At 41.4% G+C, this 14,645-nt stretch overlaps 1 protein-coding gene across 1 annotated transcript; it reads right to left on the reverse strand.

Moving 5' to 3' along the window:
• Nucleotides 1-4,620: 4,620 nt before the first annotated feature.
• Nucleotides 4,621-14,398, reverse strand: SH2D1B (SH2 domain containing 1B). The gene is made up of 4 exons (XM_021542404.2): nucleotides 14,160-14,398; nucleotides 10,924-10,987; nucleotides 7,734-7,902; nucleotides 4,621-4,661 (listed from the first exon to the last, which is right to left on the reverse strand). The coding sequence occupies exons 1-4, from the start codon at nucleotides 14,396-14,398 to the stop codon at nucleotides 4,621-4,623; spliced, it is 513 nt and encodes a 170-aa protein (XP_021398079.2).
• Between the last annotated feature and the right edge of the window lie 247 nt (nucleotides 14,399-14,645).

A 14,645-nucleotide genomic window follows, 5' to 3' on the forward strand; every position in this document is an offset into this window, starting at 1 on the left:
CCCTCCGCCGCTCCGCCGCCGCCTCACTCGCATTTCCCGCCGCCGCCATCGTCACGCGAGGCAGCACGGGAGGCGACGCCGCCGCCGCCATCTTGGTTAAGGGACGCCAGGCCGGGCAGCGGCCGCGGCGTGAGGCGAGCGGTGAGGGGCGAAGAGACGCCGCCGCCGCCATCTTGGTTAAGGGAGGCCAGGCCGGGCAGCGGCCGCGGCGTGAGGCGGGCGGTGAGGGGCGGAGAGGCGCCGCCGCCGCCATCTTGGTTAAGGGAGGCCAGGCCGGGCAGCGGCCGCTGCCCGGCCTGGCCTCCCTTAACCAAGATGGCGGCGGCGGCGCCGCGGGGTCCGGGCGGTGCGGAGCGCTGAGGGCGGCTGTGGGGCTCACGCGTGGATCGCGGCGATCCACAGGGAGGATTTTCCTAAGCGGAGCTCTGTGTGGCCGGTGGGAGCGGAGCCGCCCAGCCTCTGAGGGGGCCGCCTCGTGTTGGAGCTTCTTTTGGAGCTGCCGTCCCTTCCCAGCTGGCGCCCGCAGCGCTGCCTCGCCTTCCTGCTGTCGTTCTAGTCCCCCGTTGATATGTATAGTAAACAGAATTCGCGCCATTCCTTGTATGAAATGTGTAATATTGGGTACTTAGATTATGCTTGTTTGTATTAGAAGCCTTCCCACCCTCGCAGGCGAAACCTGATGTATGTTGAAACCTGATTTATACGTAAAAAGATGTAGCTCGTCAGGAGATGGGCCATGGCTGGAAGGATACAGGGATGCCCGGGTGCTGATCATTGCGTGAATTACCCGAGATGTATATTATAGAAATATAGAAATCCTCGGGCAGAAACATGTGAATGCAGCGTTCCCATAAATTTCATCAAGGGATTCAACAACTCCGGACACTGAATTGTTCTTCCTCATCACCAAAAAAGAAAATCTTATTAACCTATGGACTCTAAAAGGAAGAAAAGACTGATTGCTGAAATCTTGACCTCAGGCGGAATTTTCCCTATAAAACCCGCTTGTGTCAGGATGGAGGTGTGTGGGCACAGAGGAAAACCTATGCTGAGGCTGACTCCTTGTTGCACACCCAAGATCCATCCCCGGGCTCAGCACTGTGTTTTTTTTTTTTTCCCCGTGGCTGGCTAGATAAAATTTGATCACTAATAAAACTATTTTTATTTTTAATTTGGCTGAATCAATTTTCATTGATAACATGTATGATTATAATTTGCACCAATTAACATTGTTATATTGAATTAAGGAAAATATGATTTGGCATGTGTGAAAAACACCAATCGCTTGGTTTTTAAAATTTTAAAAGTTTAATAATAATAAAATGTTTCTAAAAATAGTAATACGATTAGAGTAATAAAGTTTAGAGTTAGGACAATTACAAGACAATAATAAAATAAAAAGCAAAGAATTATGGACGTACAGATGCTCTCGGACACTTAAGTCATGAAAAACATGTCTTTTGAATAAAGGAATCACCCTTAAAACAATGCATTTGTTGCATATTCAAATGTCCTTCATGGTTATGCATATATTCTATTTAAAACAAAAACTCTCTGTTGTATGTCAGCTGTTTCCTTTAATACCCATGGCATCTTTGAGTCTGAGCAAGGCCTGAAGAAATTGGCTTCTGATAAGAAAACCATAAATTCCTCTCCTTTGGAAGATTTAGGTGTTCCTCAAAGCAAGTATCTCATTCCCAAAAAAAAACCCAAAAAACTACATACATAGTCTCTATTTTTACGTTATGTTCGAACCTAAAACTATATTTAACACACTACTTAAGAGAATTAATACAGCGTAACTTTCTAGCATTACACATATAATATTCATTGTAATATTTGCGAAAAGCCAATCATAACATATGAATTTTTCACAGCATGTATAATATTTAGTTATTACAAAATACACACGCCAGCACTGTGAGCTGCCCCCGTATTTGGTTTCACCAGAGCTGGTTCTTGGGGATAATGCCTCATTTACAATCTAATACATTAATACATGTGGCTAGTCTGGAGATGGGCTGTCCCAAAAGGCAATATTGGAATACCTGGGAGCTGATCATCCTGGCAACGACCCAAAATTGGGATCACTGGAGACCTCTGGGCTGATAGCCACTCTTCCTGTAACCATCAGGAAAATCTTCCACACCTGGACCTGGATTGTTCAACCCCGGCTCAGAGAAAAGAACTTTATGAATATGTGGGACTCAGAATAGAAAGAAAAGGCGGATGGCTGAAATCCTTGCCTGGAGCAGAAAATTCCCTATAAGAACTGCAGGGCCCAAGAGGGTGGTGTGTGTGTCACACACCCAGCACCAAACCTGCCCTGCCCTTGTTGGACCATGTTCTTCCTTACACCATGTGCTCAAAGTTTGAGGTACAGGAGATACAAGAGGTTCCCCAACTGCTCAACCCAACGTGGACAAACACCCACCCACCTTTCACATGTTGGCATGCGTGAAGCTTTTGAACGTGTTTTCTCAACTTGTGCACTGTGAAAAATGCATATTTTATGATTGGCTTTTTGCAAATGTTACAGTAAATATTATATGTGTAATGTTAGAAAGTTAGGCTGTATTAATTCTCTTAAGTAGTGTGATAAATGTAGTTATAGGTTACAATATAATGTTAAAATAGAAACTCTGTGATATAGAATTTGTTACAAGCTCAAGCGAGAAGATGAGATAATCAAGAAACTGTTCGAAGACACAGAGATGTCAGCGAAGGGGGCCCATAAAAAGTTACTGCCTCCTTATCAGAAAAGACAAACATTTTTTCACCTTCTCTCCATCTCTGTGGAACCAACAGGATTAAGAAGTTGACAAAAAACAGAAAAGTTCTTAATGTATGAGATATATGAATATGCAACAGGCTATTGCTTTTAAGGTTATTCCTTTGTTCACAAGGGATGCTTTTTGTGACTTAGTGTCCAAGAGCATCCAGACGTCCGTAATTCTTTCCTGTTTATTGTCTTGTAATTGTCCTAACTCTAAATTTTATTACTCTAATTGCATTACTATTTTTATAATCATTTTATTATTATTAAACTTTTAAAAATTAAAAAAAAACCCCAAGTGATTGGCATTTTTCACATGCACGAATTGTTTTCTGCCATATTAGGTCTGCAAATATGTTTAAGAACATCTGTATTGGCCTCTGTATGTCCCTCTACTGTTAACAGGACAAACAACATACTGCTGGAGGCAGGGTGTGTCAGCACAGCAGTTCCTCAGTCTGCAACCTGTGATAATTTGCTATCAGAAAGGCTGCTGGATTCTGCAAGTGAAGAGACATGTCAGCTGTGTGCTTCTACAGAGCAAGGGCTGGGGTGTTTATGTCCCAGAGTTATCATTTTTTCATGGACAACTGCTTTCTTTTCAATTAATGAAGTTATGGACACATATTTTAGTATTTCTTGGCATTGCTAGGGTTAGTTAATAGTCTAGGTTGTTTTTTTTTTTGTCTCTTTCACACTACAAAAACTAGTTGAGCCTGGAGCCAAAAACTCTGCAACACTGTTAAATTCATAATGAAGTCCAAAGCACTGCTTTGACACATAGTGTGAGAGAAACATAATAGAAAAAAAAATCTAACTAGCATTACCCATTAAAATACAAAAATAATTTGTGAAGGGTCTTAAACATACAACCAATACAAATGTCTTCCTCACAGTCTCAAATGGTGAGCGAGTCTGTAGTAGTGACTGGAAGAGTCAAGACATACATTCCAGTTTTGACTGTGGCTGCTAGTAGCAGGCCACCTTCAGAACTGAAGTATTTATTAAATATTTAAGTTTGGGGTTATTATTAAAGCAAATTCTTGCATAAAAAAACAACAAAAACAAACAAACAACAAAAGACGTACATAATACAGAACTAATGGCAGTAGAAAATGAAACAGAGTAAGCATTCCCATATGTACAGAATCCATTAAAAAAAAGGATGTGTTCATGCTGACATTTATGTAGAACTTGTAGTCTTCTTGTAATCTTCCAGAGCTGTTCCTCAATCTTAGAAGTATTTCAAACTGTTTTCCTCTGGTTGGTTATTTTTTTATGTCATGGATATAACACAGCATTTTTGTTTTAATTTGCATTATTCAAATGACAGACTACTAGTATTCCTTGAGATTGCTGAAATACTGTTCATTCCTCCAACAATGAGGTAACATGAATCATGTGCAAAATAACAGAGTTTGGGGGTTTTAAAGCATCTTAAAATGCTAATAGTTTTGTCATACATGGTTTTTATCAACACCTATATATTCTGCTATGAATTACTGCTTTATGCCTATTCATTTCATGTATTTATATTGCTGCCTTCTAACAGAATGCTCACTCTAGCAGTCAACATCTTGGACAATTTGCTGGCTAAAAATCACCAGAAGACACATCCATGGATGCCTTCCCCCGTACCTATGTGCGTGTGTGTTTGTGTTTGTGTTTAACAAAAAGTACTTCTTTTATTGCTGAGCAAACATGCATAGTAGCTTGCTTGGTCTGCAAAAGGAGGAGGGTAATTCCAGATCAGGAATACCCAGCTGGAAGCTCTCCCCAGCAGAGGCACTGCACCAGGGCACATCCTGGAATGGCAGCTTCCCAAACCTTCAGGTGCAGATCCTTCAGGGTAAGACATCGACATAATCACCGCCGTCATCAACTTCTGTGGAGAAATACAAACAGAACAAGATGTCATTGCAAGGCACTCTTCTGAAAGGCCATGGGAAGCAGCACGGCCTTTGGCAGGGCAGGTATCAGTAACTCAGTTTGGTTTCTCAGTGTGCCATTGCAGGACCAACATTTAGGCTCCCAGTCCTATGGGCTGGATTCTCCAGGGAAAGGCAAAGCCTGCATTGCCTTTTCTGAGCCAGCAAGGGCTGTTGTAAACAGTTGTATCCACACGATAACCCTCCTTCCTGAGGAACAGTCAAAGGTCAGAAATCATCCATTCTTGGTAAATCAGATCAGTAGCTGAGTATCTGTGACTTTCATAATGCATCCCTTCTTCTGTAAATACATAACCAAGAGAAAAGTTCTCACCTCAACTAAAGGAGGAGAGCCTGAAAAATCCTGTTCTCTCTTAGACTTTGTAAGATTACGGTTTTTGAGAAGCCAGGGAAAAGGCAGAAATTTAATGCTTGGGAATAAAGCTCAGATATGGAAACCTATTGCTCTTCAAGCACCTGCCCGTAGAAAATCTCTTCCTAGGCTAGAAAACAAAGCTCAAATATCTCCAGCCACCAGGATCGTGACCCCAGTCCCTTGAGGTGCTCCACTGGTTGTGCTGGAGCACTCAGTCCCATGTGTGCAGCAAGGCCAGCTTCTGACAGCATGAGAGGGACAGCACAGGATGCTTGTTTTAGGGAACACTGCCGTGCTCTGGGCAGTGCCTGTGTTTGGAGAGAGCCATCATGACATTTTCATAAGGCCCTGCTGTGGCCATGTAATAATGCAGCCTTAGAGGGAAGTTTGGAATGCTATATAAGTGAAGTTTAAATTAAAAATAAATAAATAAATAAATAAAAATTTAATAAAAATCATTCCAAAGTAGATGGATTCTTTCTAGAAAGCCTCCGTTTTTATGGAAGACTTCATATATTTTGGCACTGAAATGAAAGGGTTTGTTTTCCTCCCTGTGAGTGCAGATGAGGACACTGTGCATCTTCTAGAAAAAATCCTATTGTGGGACCAAAAATAAAATCCATATTGCACCTGATTCTTCCTAAAAACATATCCATGTTGCTGCAATATTTTCTCTCTCCCTGCAACAGCAGTGATAATAAACCATAACAACATTTTTAGAGCACATGTGGCATATTTGCCGTGTGATACAGGTGACAAGGTAATGTTGATGATGTGGGAAATGTGTTTCTGCGGCTTCTCCTCAGCAAGCTTGCTGGGTCTGCCTGTCAGAGGCTGAAATAGTTCATGTCTCAAACTTTGATATAAAGTTCTGCTTATTGCAACAAAAACTGTATAAGGAAGCTACAACCAAAGAAGCCTCCCTGAAGTTGCCCAACTGGAACTTTGGACTGAAAGTCAAACTACTGAGATTAGATGAAGGAAAGCTCATTCCTCAGTCACCTGAAACAAACAACTAAACAAGGAAAAGAATGTGAGCCAAACCCAGCAGCTGTACTAAGAATCATCTCTGCCTTGCTTTGGGGCGGGGGAGGCCGTAGCCCACAGACTTATTTTCTGGGAGGAGATTTGCACAGATTTCTCCCCCAGCCAAGGTGGGGGGGAGGAAGTTTTGGCATGTTGCAACCTCTACTTTGGGGCAGTGAAGCCATCCTCCCTTACACAAACTGGCTTTGGAACCCCAAACCTTGGGAAGACCACATCCACAAGACATTCACGTGAGAGGCACCTGAGGGAGTGCCTTAATTCATCAAAGACCCCCCCCAGAGTATCCCCCAGAGTTGTTCCTGAAGCCTTGCACCACAGGACTGCACGTGATGCAAAAAGCCCGGAGTCTGTTGTAAGAGACAATGGAAAACTCCCCCCTGCCCCAGGAAGGTGCCTGGGATTTCCTGCCCAGCCTGAGTGTATATTAACCCATCAGATTCTATGCTTTCAGGGGGGACCTTCACCACCAAGAAGACCAGCTGAGAGGATCAACAGAACATTGTTGAGATCCATGGAGTGGTGACATTTTCTGTCACTCTCTTTCTGTCCCCCCACCTCTTTGTCCTTTCTCTTCTTTTTACTCTCCTTTTTCTCTCTCTCTCTCTTTCTTACTGTCAAATAATTCAGGCAGAGGTATTTCTGATAACTTTAATGACTAGATCATAACACTACCCCACGCCACCGTGCTGAGCTGCTGTTGGGCATGAGATGCAAATCACAGGCCAGGGTAGAGACTCCAAAGTTTTGTTTCCTTTATGATATCTGCACTTAACAAGAGGATTTCCCTTACTCCCTGGCTGGGGCTCTCAGCACACTCTGCCAGAGGTCATGGAACAATCCCAGGGTTATTTTGCAGCCCATGGCCTGATGGATGCTGCAGCTCAGTGTTGTACAGCAGGAACATGAAGAATGGTGTGAGGGATATTAGCAAGCTATCAACAGTATCTGCAGTCATGCTTCTCAAAACAAGGATATAAGGATGACATGGGGCTATACAACACAGTCTAAAGCTTTATGAGAACCTCTGTCTTTATTGTATCCATTTGCACAATTCTGTCAGGTAGAAGCATCATATCCTTGTCCTACAGCTGGGACTCGTGAACATAAATTAGCAGAAGAAGATCATTGAGAGACTGAACTCTGGTTTCAAAGCTGTGATCCTGAGCACAAGGCTATATGCTTGTTATGTCTGAATACAAATCACAAGCTGCCTTGCTTGCCTGCCCATCTTTGAACTAACTGAGTAAGGTTTTGATATAAAAGTATCTTGGAACCTGGACAACGAATGTAAAGGACAGCCTCAACCCCTTGGTAGAACCATAAAACTGGTTCTCAGCCTTCTCCAGCCTAGAAGCATCAACATCCATGAACAAGAGAGCTGGAGGCAGCTTTTTTTATCATTGTGTATCTCTAGTGATTTTAATTTGTTCATTCATAGTGGGTGAGGATAAGTAATCTGTAAGAATAATAATTTCAGTGAACATAAGAGAGAAGAGAGGATGTAAAACCTCTGTCCACGCATAACAATGTTTAGCAACTATTCACCACAAACCTGTCAATGCTATTATATTTAAAAAACCCACAAAGGCAGAGCTAAGTTTCTCACCATCATAAACGTTGTCCATTCCTGACTTGAACCTCCAGTTTCTTCTCAAGGCCTTCGGTTTCTTCACTGGGTAGCGGAGGTTTGTTACCAGTCCTTGATTTGGCTTTTCAAAAGCGTATATTAAGTCCTTTAATGTTTTGAAGGTCCTGTCTGCAACACCTTCAGAAGTCTGTAAGGAAAGGATAACAAAATGTGTTTGCAAGTTCCCTTCACATGGAGTCCCTTAAATGAAAAGAATGACAAGTTGTTTCTTATTTACCAAGGAGCTGTTTTGTAAACAGATTTGGTGACAGAATATTGAACTGTCCTTAAAACACTAGGGATACCTGTTTGGAGTCATGGTTATGGCACTAAAAGTAGCTAGCCTCCCTCACCATCTATTTTTCAGAAAGAACATCAGTTAAATTATTGGTGTAGATATGTGCTGTAACAATCCACTACAACAGAGTGTTGAAGAGTGACAGCATTACACACCACACTCTGGTCTGAGAGCAAAAGTTTAGGGATAACATATTTAGTTCTCACTTAAAATGCTGCCTTTAAAAAACTAGGTGACAAACAGAACCCAAACTTTTACAAAATATCAGCATTGGGAAGCAAAAGTCATGTGCAAAAAACTGTTCTTTAAGTGTGTGTTCATATGACAGGACTGAACTGCTCCTGCAGCTCAGCCCTGCAGGGATCCGTGCACAAACTTTACAGTGCTGTGACTTCAGGGCATTGACAGATAGTGAGCAGCCCACTAGTAGTCATTAAATGAGAACAGGGCTTTGGTTTCACTTAATCTGCTAGCTAACAAAGAAACATGTATTTATTTTCTTTGGTTTTCTGCATCCTTCCTCTTCCATTCAGCCCTGGATGGACTGGGTGCCAATGCCTGTGTGTATTGGGATGAGTTAACTTCATAGCATCCTATATAGTGCTGTGCTCTGAATTTGTGACTGAAACAGTGCTGATAACACAGCCACCTTTTGGGTGCTGCTGAACAGTGCTCGTGCAGCATTAAGGATGTCTTTCTTGCACTTGGTTTCCCTGAAGAGTAGGCTGGGTGTGTGCAAGATGCTGGCTGTCCCATCTCACCCCATCTGACACTATAGTCAGCAATAGAAACCTAGGGAAAGGGAGACATTTGTGGTTATGTGTGTGCTGAGGCCTCACGTTCCAGAAGGCTGCTAAATATCTGTGTCCTGATGGGAAGGAGTTGCTAAACTTCTTTGCTTTGCTTGTGTGCACCACTTTGCTTTACCTATTCACCTATTACGCTGTATTTTATCAGGTCCAGGTGTTCCCTCACTTTTGCTCTTTGAGTTCTCTTCCCCCTACCCTGCTAAGGAGAGAGGGAGAGAGTGTTGGAACTCAAAATATCTCTTAGACATTTTTAGAGGTTCCAGGCCTTGGTCAGAAGCATTTTAGACCCTGGCAGGCAGCTGGAAACAGCTGTGATTTTGAGTTTGAGCCATGGAATGAGTTACCAACTTTGGAGGTGGAACAATCACAAAAGGTTAGATAGTATACTAAAAGTAGTAACAAAGTAGAGGGGAAAATTTTTTAGTATTGTACAGGGGGGTTTTAGCACCTGTCCAGGGGGGTTTTTACTTTGTCCATGGGGGTCAGAAGTTCTAAGATGGAGGAAAATGGGCTGATCCTGTTCTTCCTCCTTCTTCTTCCTTGCCTTCATGTTCTTGGTGATGTTGGCACTCACAGATTGGTTTAGAGTAGAAAAGCACCTTGTAACATAGGTAGTAGGTATTGGGGAAAACTGTAAACATGTAACACGTAATATACCACATAAAAGATAGAAAACACCATTTAATATAGGTAATAGGCATTGGGGGAAAACTATAAACATGTAATACGTAATATATCATATAAAAGAGAGCAGCAGCCCTGGAGGGGAGAGAAGAAGCAGTCGGGAGTTGGAGAGGATGTCAGGGTGTGTGTGTGCCTCTGCCTGAGCAAACGACAGCAGCCAGAGAAGAAAATCTTTTAGATAACTTGCAAGAAACTGCCTTGAGACTGAACAACAAGAGGCTGTGGAGTTTTTCTTTGGAAGCACGGGTTGGAGGAGAGACTTTTCCACCACACGAGACCCCAGACCAAGCCCGGGATTCTCACAAGAGAGCAGCTGTGGGGGTGCTTAGCTGGTTGGGGCCAGCCTGCTGCACTCTAGAAAGCTCATGTCTGAATCTGGCATTAAAGAAAACCCAAACCTCTTCTCCATACATTATTTCAGTCAATTATTTTAGTAAGCCAAAATAATCTGACTTAAAGTTTTTAAGAACTGAATTGTTCTTTCACATTATTGGCAAAGCTTTATAAGGAAGAATGAGTTTGGAAAGTCTAAAAATATCTGTGTTACCTGCTGACAGGAATGACAGCATAACCCCAGTAGAGTGGCTAAGGTCCAAAACAGAATATTTTTTGCCAGTAAATCATTCTTCTTCATGGGAAATTGTGTCTTTCATACACAGGCAAAACCACTAATAAGCAATAAATTAGCAGCATATGAGAGCTTAGAGTGTTCTTTATGAAGTGATTTCCTCATTCCACTTAAATCCTGCTTAATATTGGCAGTCCTTTTGGCTGTGCTACTACAAGCAGGGGAGTGAGCCAACTTTTAAGTGTCTTTTCACATTGCTTGGGGATTTAGTCTCACATTTGTTTTACTTGAATAAGCAGCGTTATTTGGCATTGTCACTTCAGGTGCTTCACAATCACACAGAATTATAGATTTGTTAAATCAAAAATATCATTGCAGTATCCCAGATCCCTATGAGATGCTGCATGCACTAGCAGCACTTTCAAGTTGCAAAAGGTAATTAGGTAATTAGAACAGGAGAAAGTAAGAGAAGTACTGTATCTTTCATCAGTCCTATCAGAAAGAAATGGCCAAATGAGAAAACAGCTGGTTAATAAATAACAGAGCCACTTAGAATATAAAGAAATTCTACAAACACAAGAGCTAGTTTTTGAGTTCATCTATAATAAGAATTGAGTAAAGAGCAAACTTGGAAATGTTTTCTATAGTGTTGTGTTTATGGATTTTTTATTAATCAATGATCATAGACTAAAATGACAATATATTAAAATGATCATTGATCATAGATGAATCTTAGATCTTTTAATTTATGATTTTTTAAAAATCTGTGATCCTTAATGTGTCTTTAGAGATGTAATGAGATTTACTCACCTGTATTCTAAAATATCCTTGGTGTTCTCTGAAGATACGGTAAGTGTAGATGAGGTCTTCAAAGCTATGGAAAAACATTGTATACATAACACATCACATTAACAAAGTGGACATAGCTGCAAACAGTATTAAAGTCATGAGAAGTGCAGTAAAATTATAAGAGGCAGAGAAGGGAAAGCAAAAGATCCTAGAGATTACAAAATGCGTGGAAGTTTAATATCTTGAAACACAAGATTACTCTGACCAGGGATTTCAAAGAATATATGAACTAATATATGAACTAATATATGAGCACTGACCTTTAAAAAGCATAATTTAATTCCACAGACATCACCTCTTCTCATCTCTCTGTCATCTTCCTCACTGCTCTAACCTTCTTTTTGCATTTCTGTCACAAGAAGGCTGTTGAATTCTTAGAGAGATGTTGGCATGAAATGGCCTCCAGTCACCAGCACCCAGAAATTCACTGTATGGCTCCTACTTCTGAGAATAATGTTCTTCCTTTGCATTTCCCAGGGTTTGAGTTATTGTTACTTTTGATAATAAGCAGGTGTTTGAACACTGAGGCTACTGATGTCTTTGAATATATTTTGTCAACAGAAATAAAAGCTTGCTAGTAGCAGCACTTCAGGAGGTGGACTGAAGATCTTGTCTGTGGTCAAAAAAGGTAGCAGAGTTGCAAGAAAATATACATCACAAATAAGTGAGGAGGTTGGGGAGAGCATCTGAATACAAGTTTTTTTAACTTGTGTGCCTGTTCATCAGGAGGACTTCAGCTGTGGCTATGTGAAGTGAACTGCCATGAGAAGGAGGATCTTGTGGCAGAAAACTGGCTCAGGGCACTTGCACAGAAGTTAAGGGTTACTGAAAATAAACAACTTTGTTCTGCAAAAAAAAACCTTACTATGAACTGAGATCAGAATAAGGCTTTCAGTTATAACATATTTAATTTAATTCAAAAAGTGGTATCACAGGGATGCATATTTTGTTTCTTGTCTTCTTGAGATATCTGTTCCATGCTGAAAAGTACTTCTACAAATGTGAATGCTTACAGAGACATAAAAGTGAGAAAAAGAAATACCAGGAACTGATCCTTTCTGAAACTTGTTCTATACTGATCAACTAAGTATTAAAATGTTTCTGCCTGGATATTATTCAGGTACTATAATTTTTACAAAATGAACATGAAGCTATCATTAAAATGGAAACTTCTGTCTCCTCATTAACTACTAAATGCATACCAAGAGCTAGTAAAGGGTACAAATAAACAAAATGTTTGGTCTGGAAGAAAAGTGACGTGAGAGGGAGAATGGCATGTTGAACAGTAAGGAGAACAGTAGCAAAACCAGCAAGTCTGAAGTGAGGTGCTGTCAGAGACCTGGGATAATTCTAGGTGAAAGAGACAGTGTGCTGTGGAGGAAAAGCCCTGCACCTTGCTCGATTAAAGGAGAGATGCATTAGAACTGGTCACACCATTCTGCCTCCCAAGTCCTCCATGGGAATGCACTCTGCCCCGTATCACAGTAAAAAAGGACATGAAAGTAAGTTTGTTTGCTGTAGCAAGTGGATCAGTGTCTCTGCCCACACATCAGTTAATGTGAGAAGGGTTTTTCAGTTTGCACATGAACCATGTTAGTTGCTAAACAAGGTGTGAGATGCAATGCTAATTCAAAAGTTGCCTTTGAACACCACTGAGAGTTTCAGTGTTGGTTGCCCCCAGTTTCAGGACACTTTGCCTAGTGAACCACTGCCAGGCAGCCAGGTTCTGGGGCAATTCTCAGCCAGAGCACTAACACCATCCCATGTGCTGTCTGAACATTAGCCTTGCTCTGACCTGTGCAAGCCACCACCTGTGTACCACTGCTGCTGCTCTCACAGTTTAACTGTGGCATTTCTCCATGTCAGGATTATAGACAAATCCCCCGAACACTTCCATTTTTATCAGCTTTTAACACTAAAACCCACAGAGGCAAACTGGAAGTGATGATTGTTCATGTGCCTGCGCAGAATATTGTGGCAGGCAGATGTGACAGGCCAAAGTATGTCTGCAAGACATCACAAGGCAAATCTGCTTTGCCTTTAAAAAAAAAAAAAGATGAAAGGAGAAGCAACTGTGTTGGTGTGGCACAAGGCCTAACCCATTGTCACTCTTCCTCTGTGTCAGGTTCCCCATTTGTCCCTTCCTTTGGACAAGGTATGCATGTGCCTTCCCTCCCACCTTCCTGCCCTCCCCTCAGCATTGTCTCATTCCACACCACACTCAAAGCAGGTTCCTGTAGCTCTCTTGCTGACTGCTCTATTTGTCCCCAACTTGCTATTTCTCTTCTACTCATTGTTATTTTGCAGATCTCCTTTCTTCTACCCACCAACCCAACAGTACTCCATTTCTCTCTCCCTTTTTCTCCCCTCTCCATTGATTTGTTTCATAAGAAATTAATTTTTAGTGATTGATAAAAACGTCTTCTCATATTTGTTCATTAATTAGATGTGTCAAAAGGTTTTCATGTCACACTCAAATGTACCCGCAACGAGAGTATGAAACTTCATAGGTTCAAACAAAGACCTAGATTCTAATTTTTAAACTTTGACTGCATTATGAACAGATCAATTACATATGAAAAGTGTAAAAAGGGAAATAAAAGTGCTAGTCCCTACAGAACAAGAAAATAATAAAATTTTAATTGTAGCAATTAAAACTTCGGCCTAGAAGGAACAGTTTTCTAAGCCCATCTTTTCTTTTTACAGAACTTTGTAATTTTCAGCTTCAGCCAATGTTCTTATATCAGGTAAAATTCCTATGAACCACAAGGCTGAGCTTTTATCAGACAGAAAGTCTACAAAGAAGGAAGTGTTTTGCAACACACCATGAGAATTTTCAGTGTTTCAACAATGCTAAAATGCTGTTTACTCATCACTACAGAGGCAGTTACTTTGAGCAAGGATCTTAGCATATTTTGGCAGGCTGAGGCATTTTCTCTGGGCTCCCCTTATTCTCTGCAGAGAGAGACCAGCATCACCACATTATTAATTTATCATCTGTTGCATTAAATAGTTTTTTGGAAATGCCACACCCTCACCAGTCACTATAAAGGAAACTTAAAGCATCACTTGAATACTTGAATAGACACAGTCCCTTGTAGTTATTATCAGGGAAGAACTATCAGTGTTAGAGAAGATGATTGTTGTCTTTGGATCCAACTGAAAGCTCATAAAAAAATCAGTGTTGGGCTACTTACAAAACACAGAGACACAAGGCTCCTTCCACACTCTCACTCTCCCGTATTAAATAGCTGCCATTCTTTTTCTTCTTGCTCAGCAGCTCTTCACAGGCTTTCTTTGTTATCTTTCCGTGAAAAAATGGGAATTCCATGGACCAAACAAAACAGGGTATCTTGCCTTTCAACGCAATTCCAGAGCAAGTCAGAAGCCTGTCATGAGAAGAAACCTTGTTCCAAAAGCAGCTGCTTGTGGGCATCTGAAGCTGGAGGTGCCAAGGACACACAGGAGCTCATCTGTGTTTTTTGCTGAACTGTCCCCAGTGAGGTGGGTGAGCTCTGCAGCTCGACAGCTCATGAGCTCATGGGGCAGGAAAAGGTTGGTCTACACTGGTCACAGTCCACATCAAAAAGGAAGACACTTTTGTCACATTATACCAGCAGAATTTTGGGTTATTTATCACACCTCTAAGCTATGAAATCACTAAGTTAACACTGAGGTGACAT

This window comes from Lonchura striata, chromosome 2 (assembly GCF_046129695.1).
Source record: "Lonchura striata isolate bLonStr1 chromosome 2, bLonStr1.mat, whole genome shotgun sequence".
NCBI classification, from domain to species: Eukaryota; Metazoa; Chordata; class Aves; order Passeriformes; family Estrildidae; genus Lonchura; species Lonchura striata.

Excerpts from the sequence above, each read along its gene's own strand:
- SH2D1B (XM_021542404.2), bottom strand. The coding sequence starts at position 14,398 with ATGCCCACAAGCAGCTGCTTTTGGAACAAGGTTTCTTCTCATGACAGG. Across the intron at positions 10,988-14,159 it reads GCCTTGTGTCTCTGTGTTTT|CTTTGAAGACCTCATCTACA; the intron begins GTAAGTAGCCCA and ends GTTTTTCCATAG. Across the intron at positions 4,662-7,733 it reads AATGGACAACGTTTATGATG|AAGTTGATGACGGCGGTGAT; the intron begins GTGAGAAACTTA and ends ATTTCTCCACAG.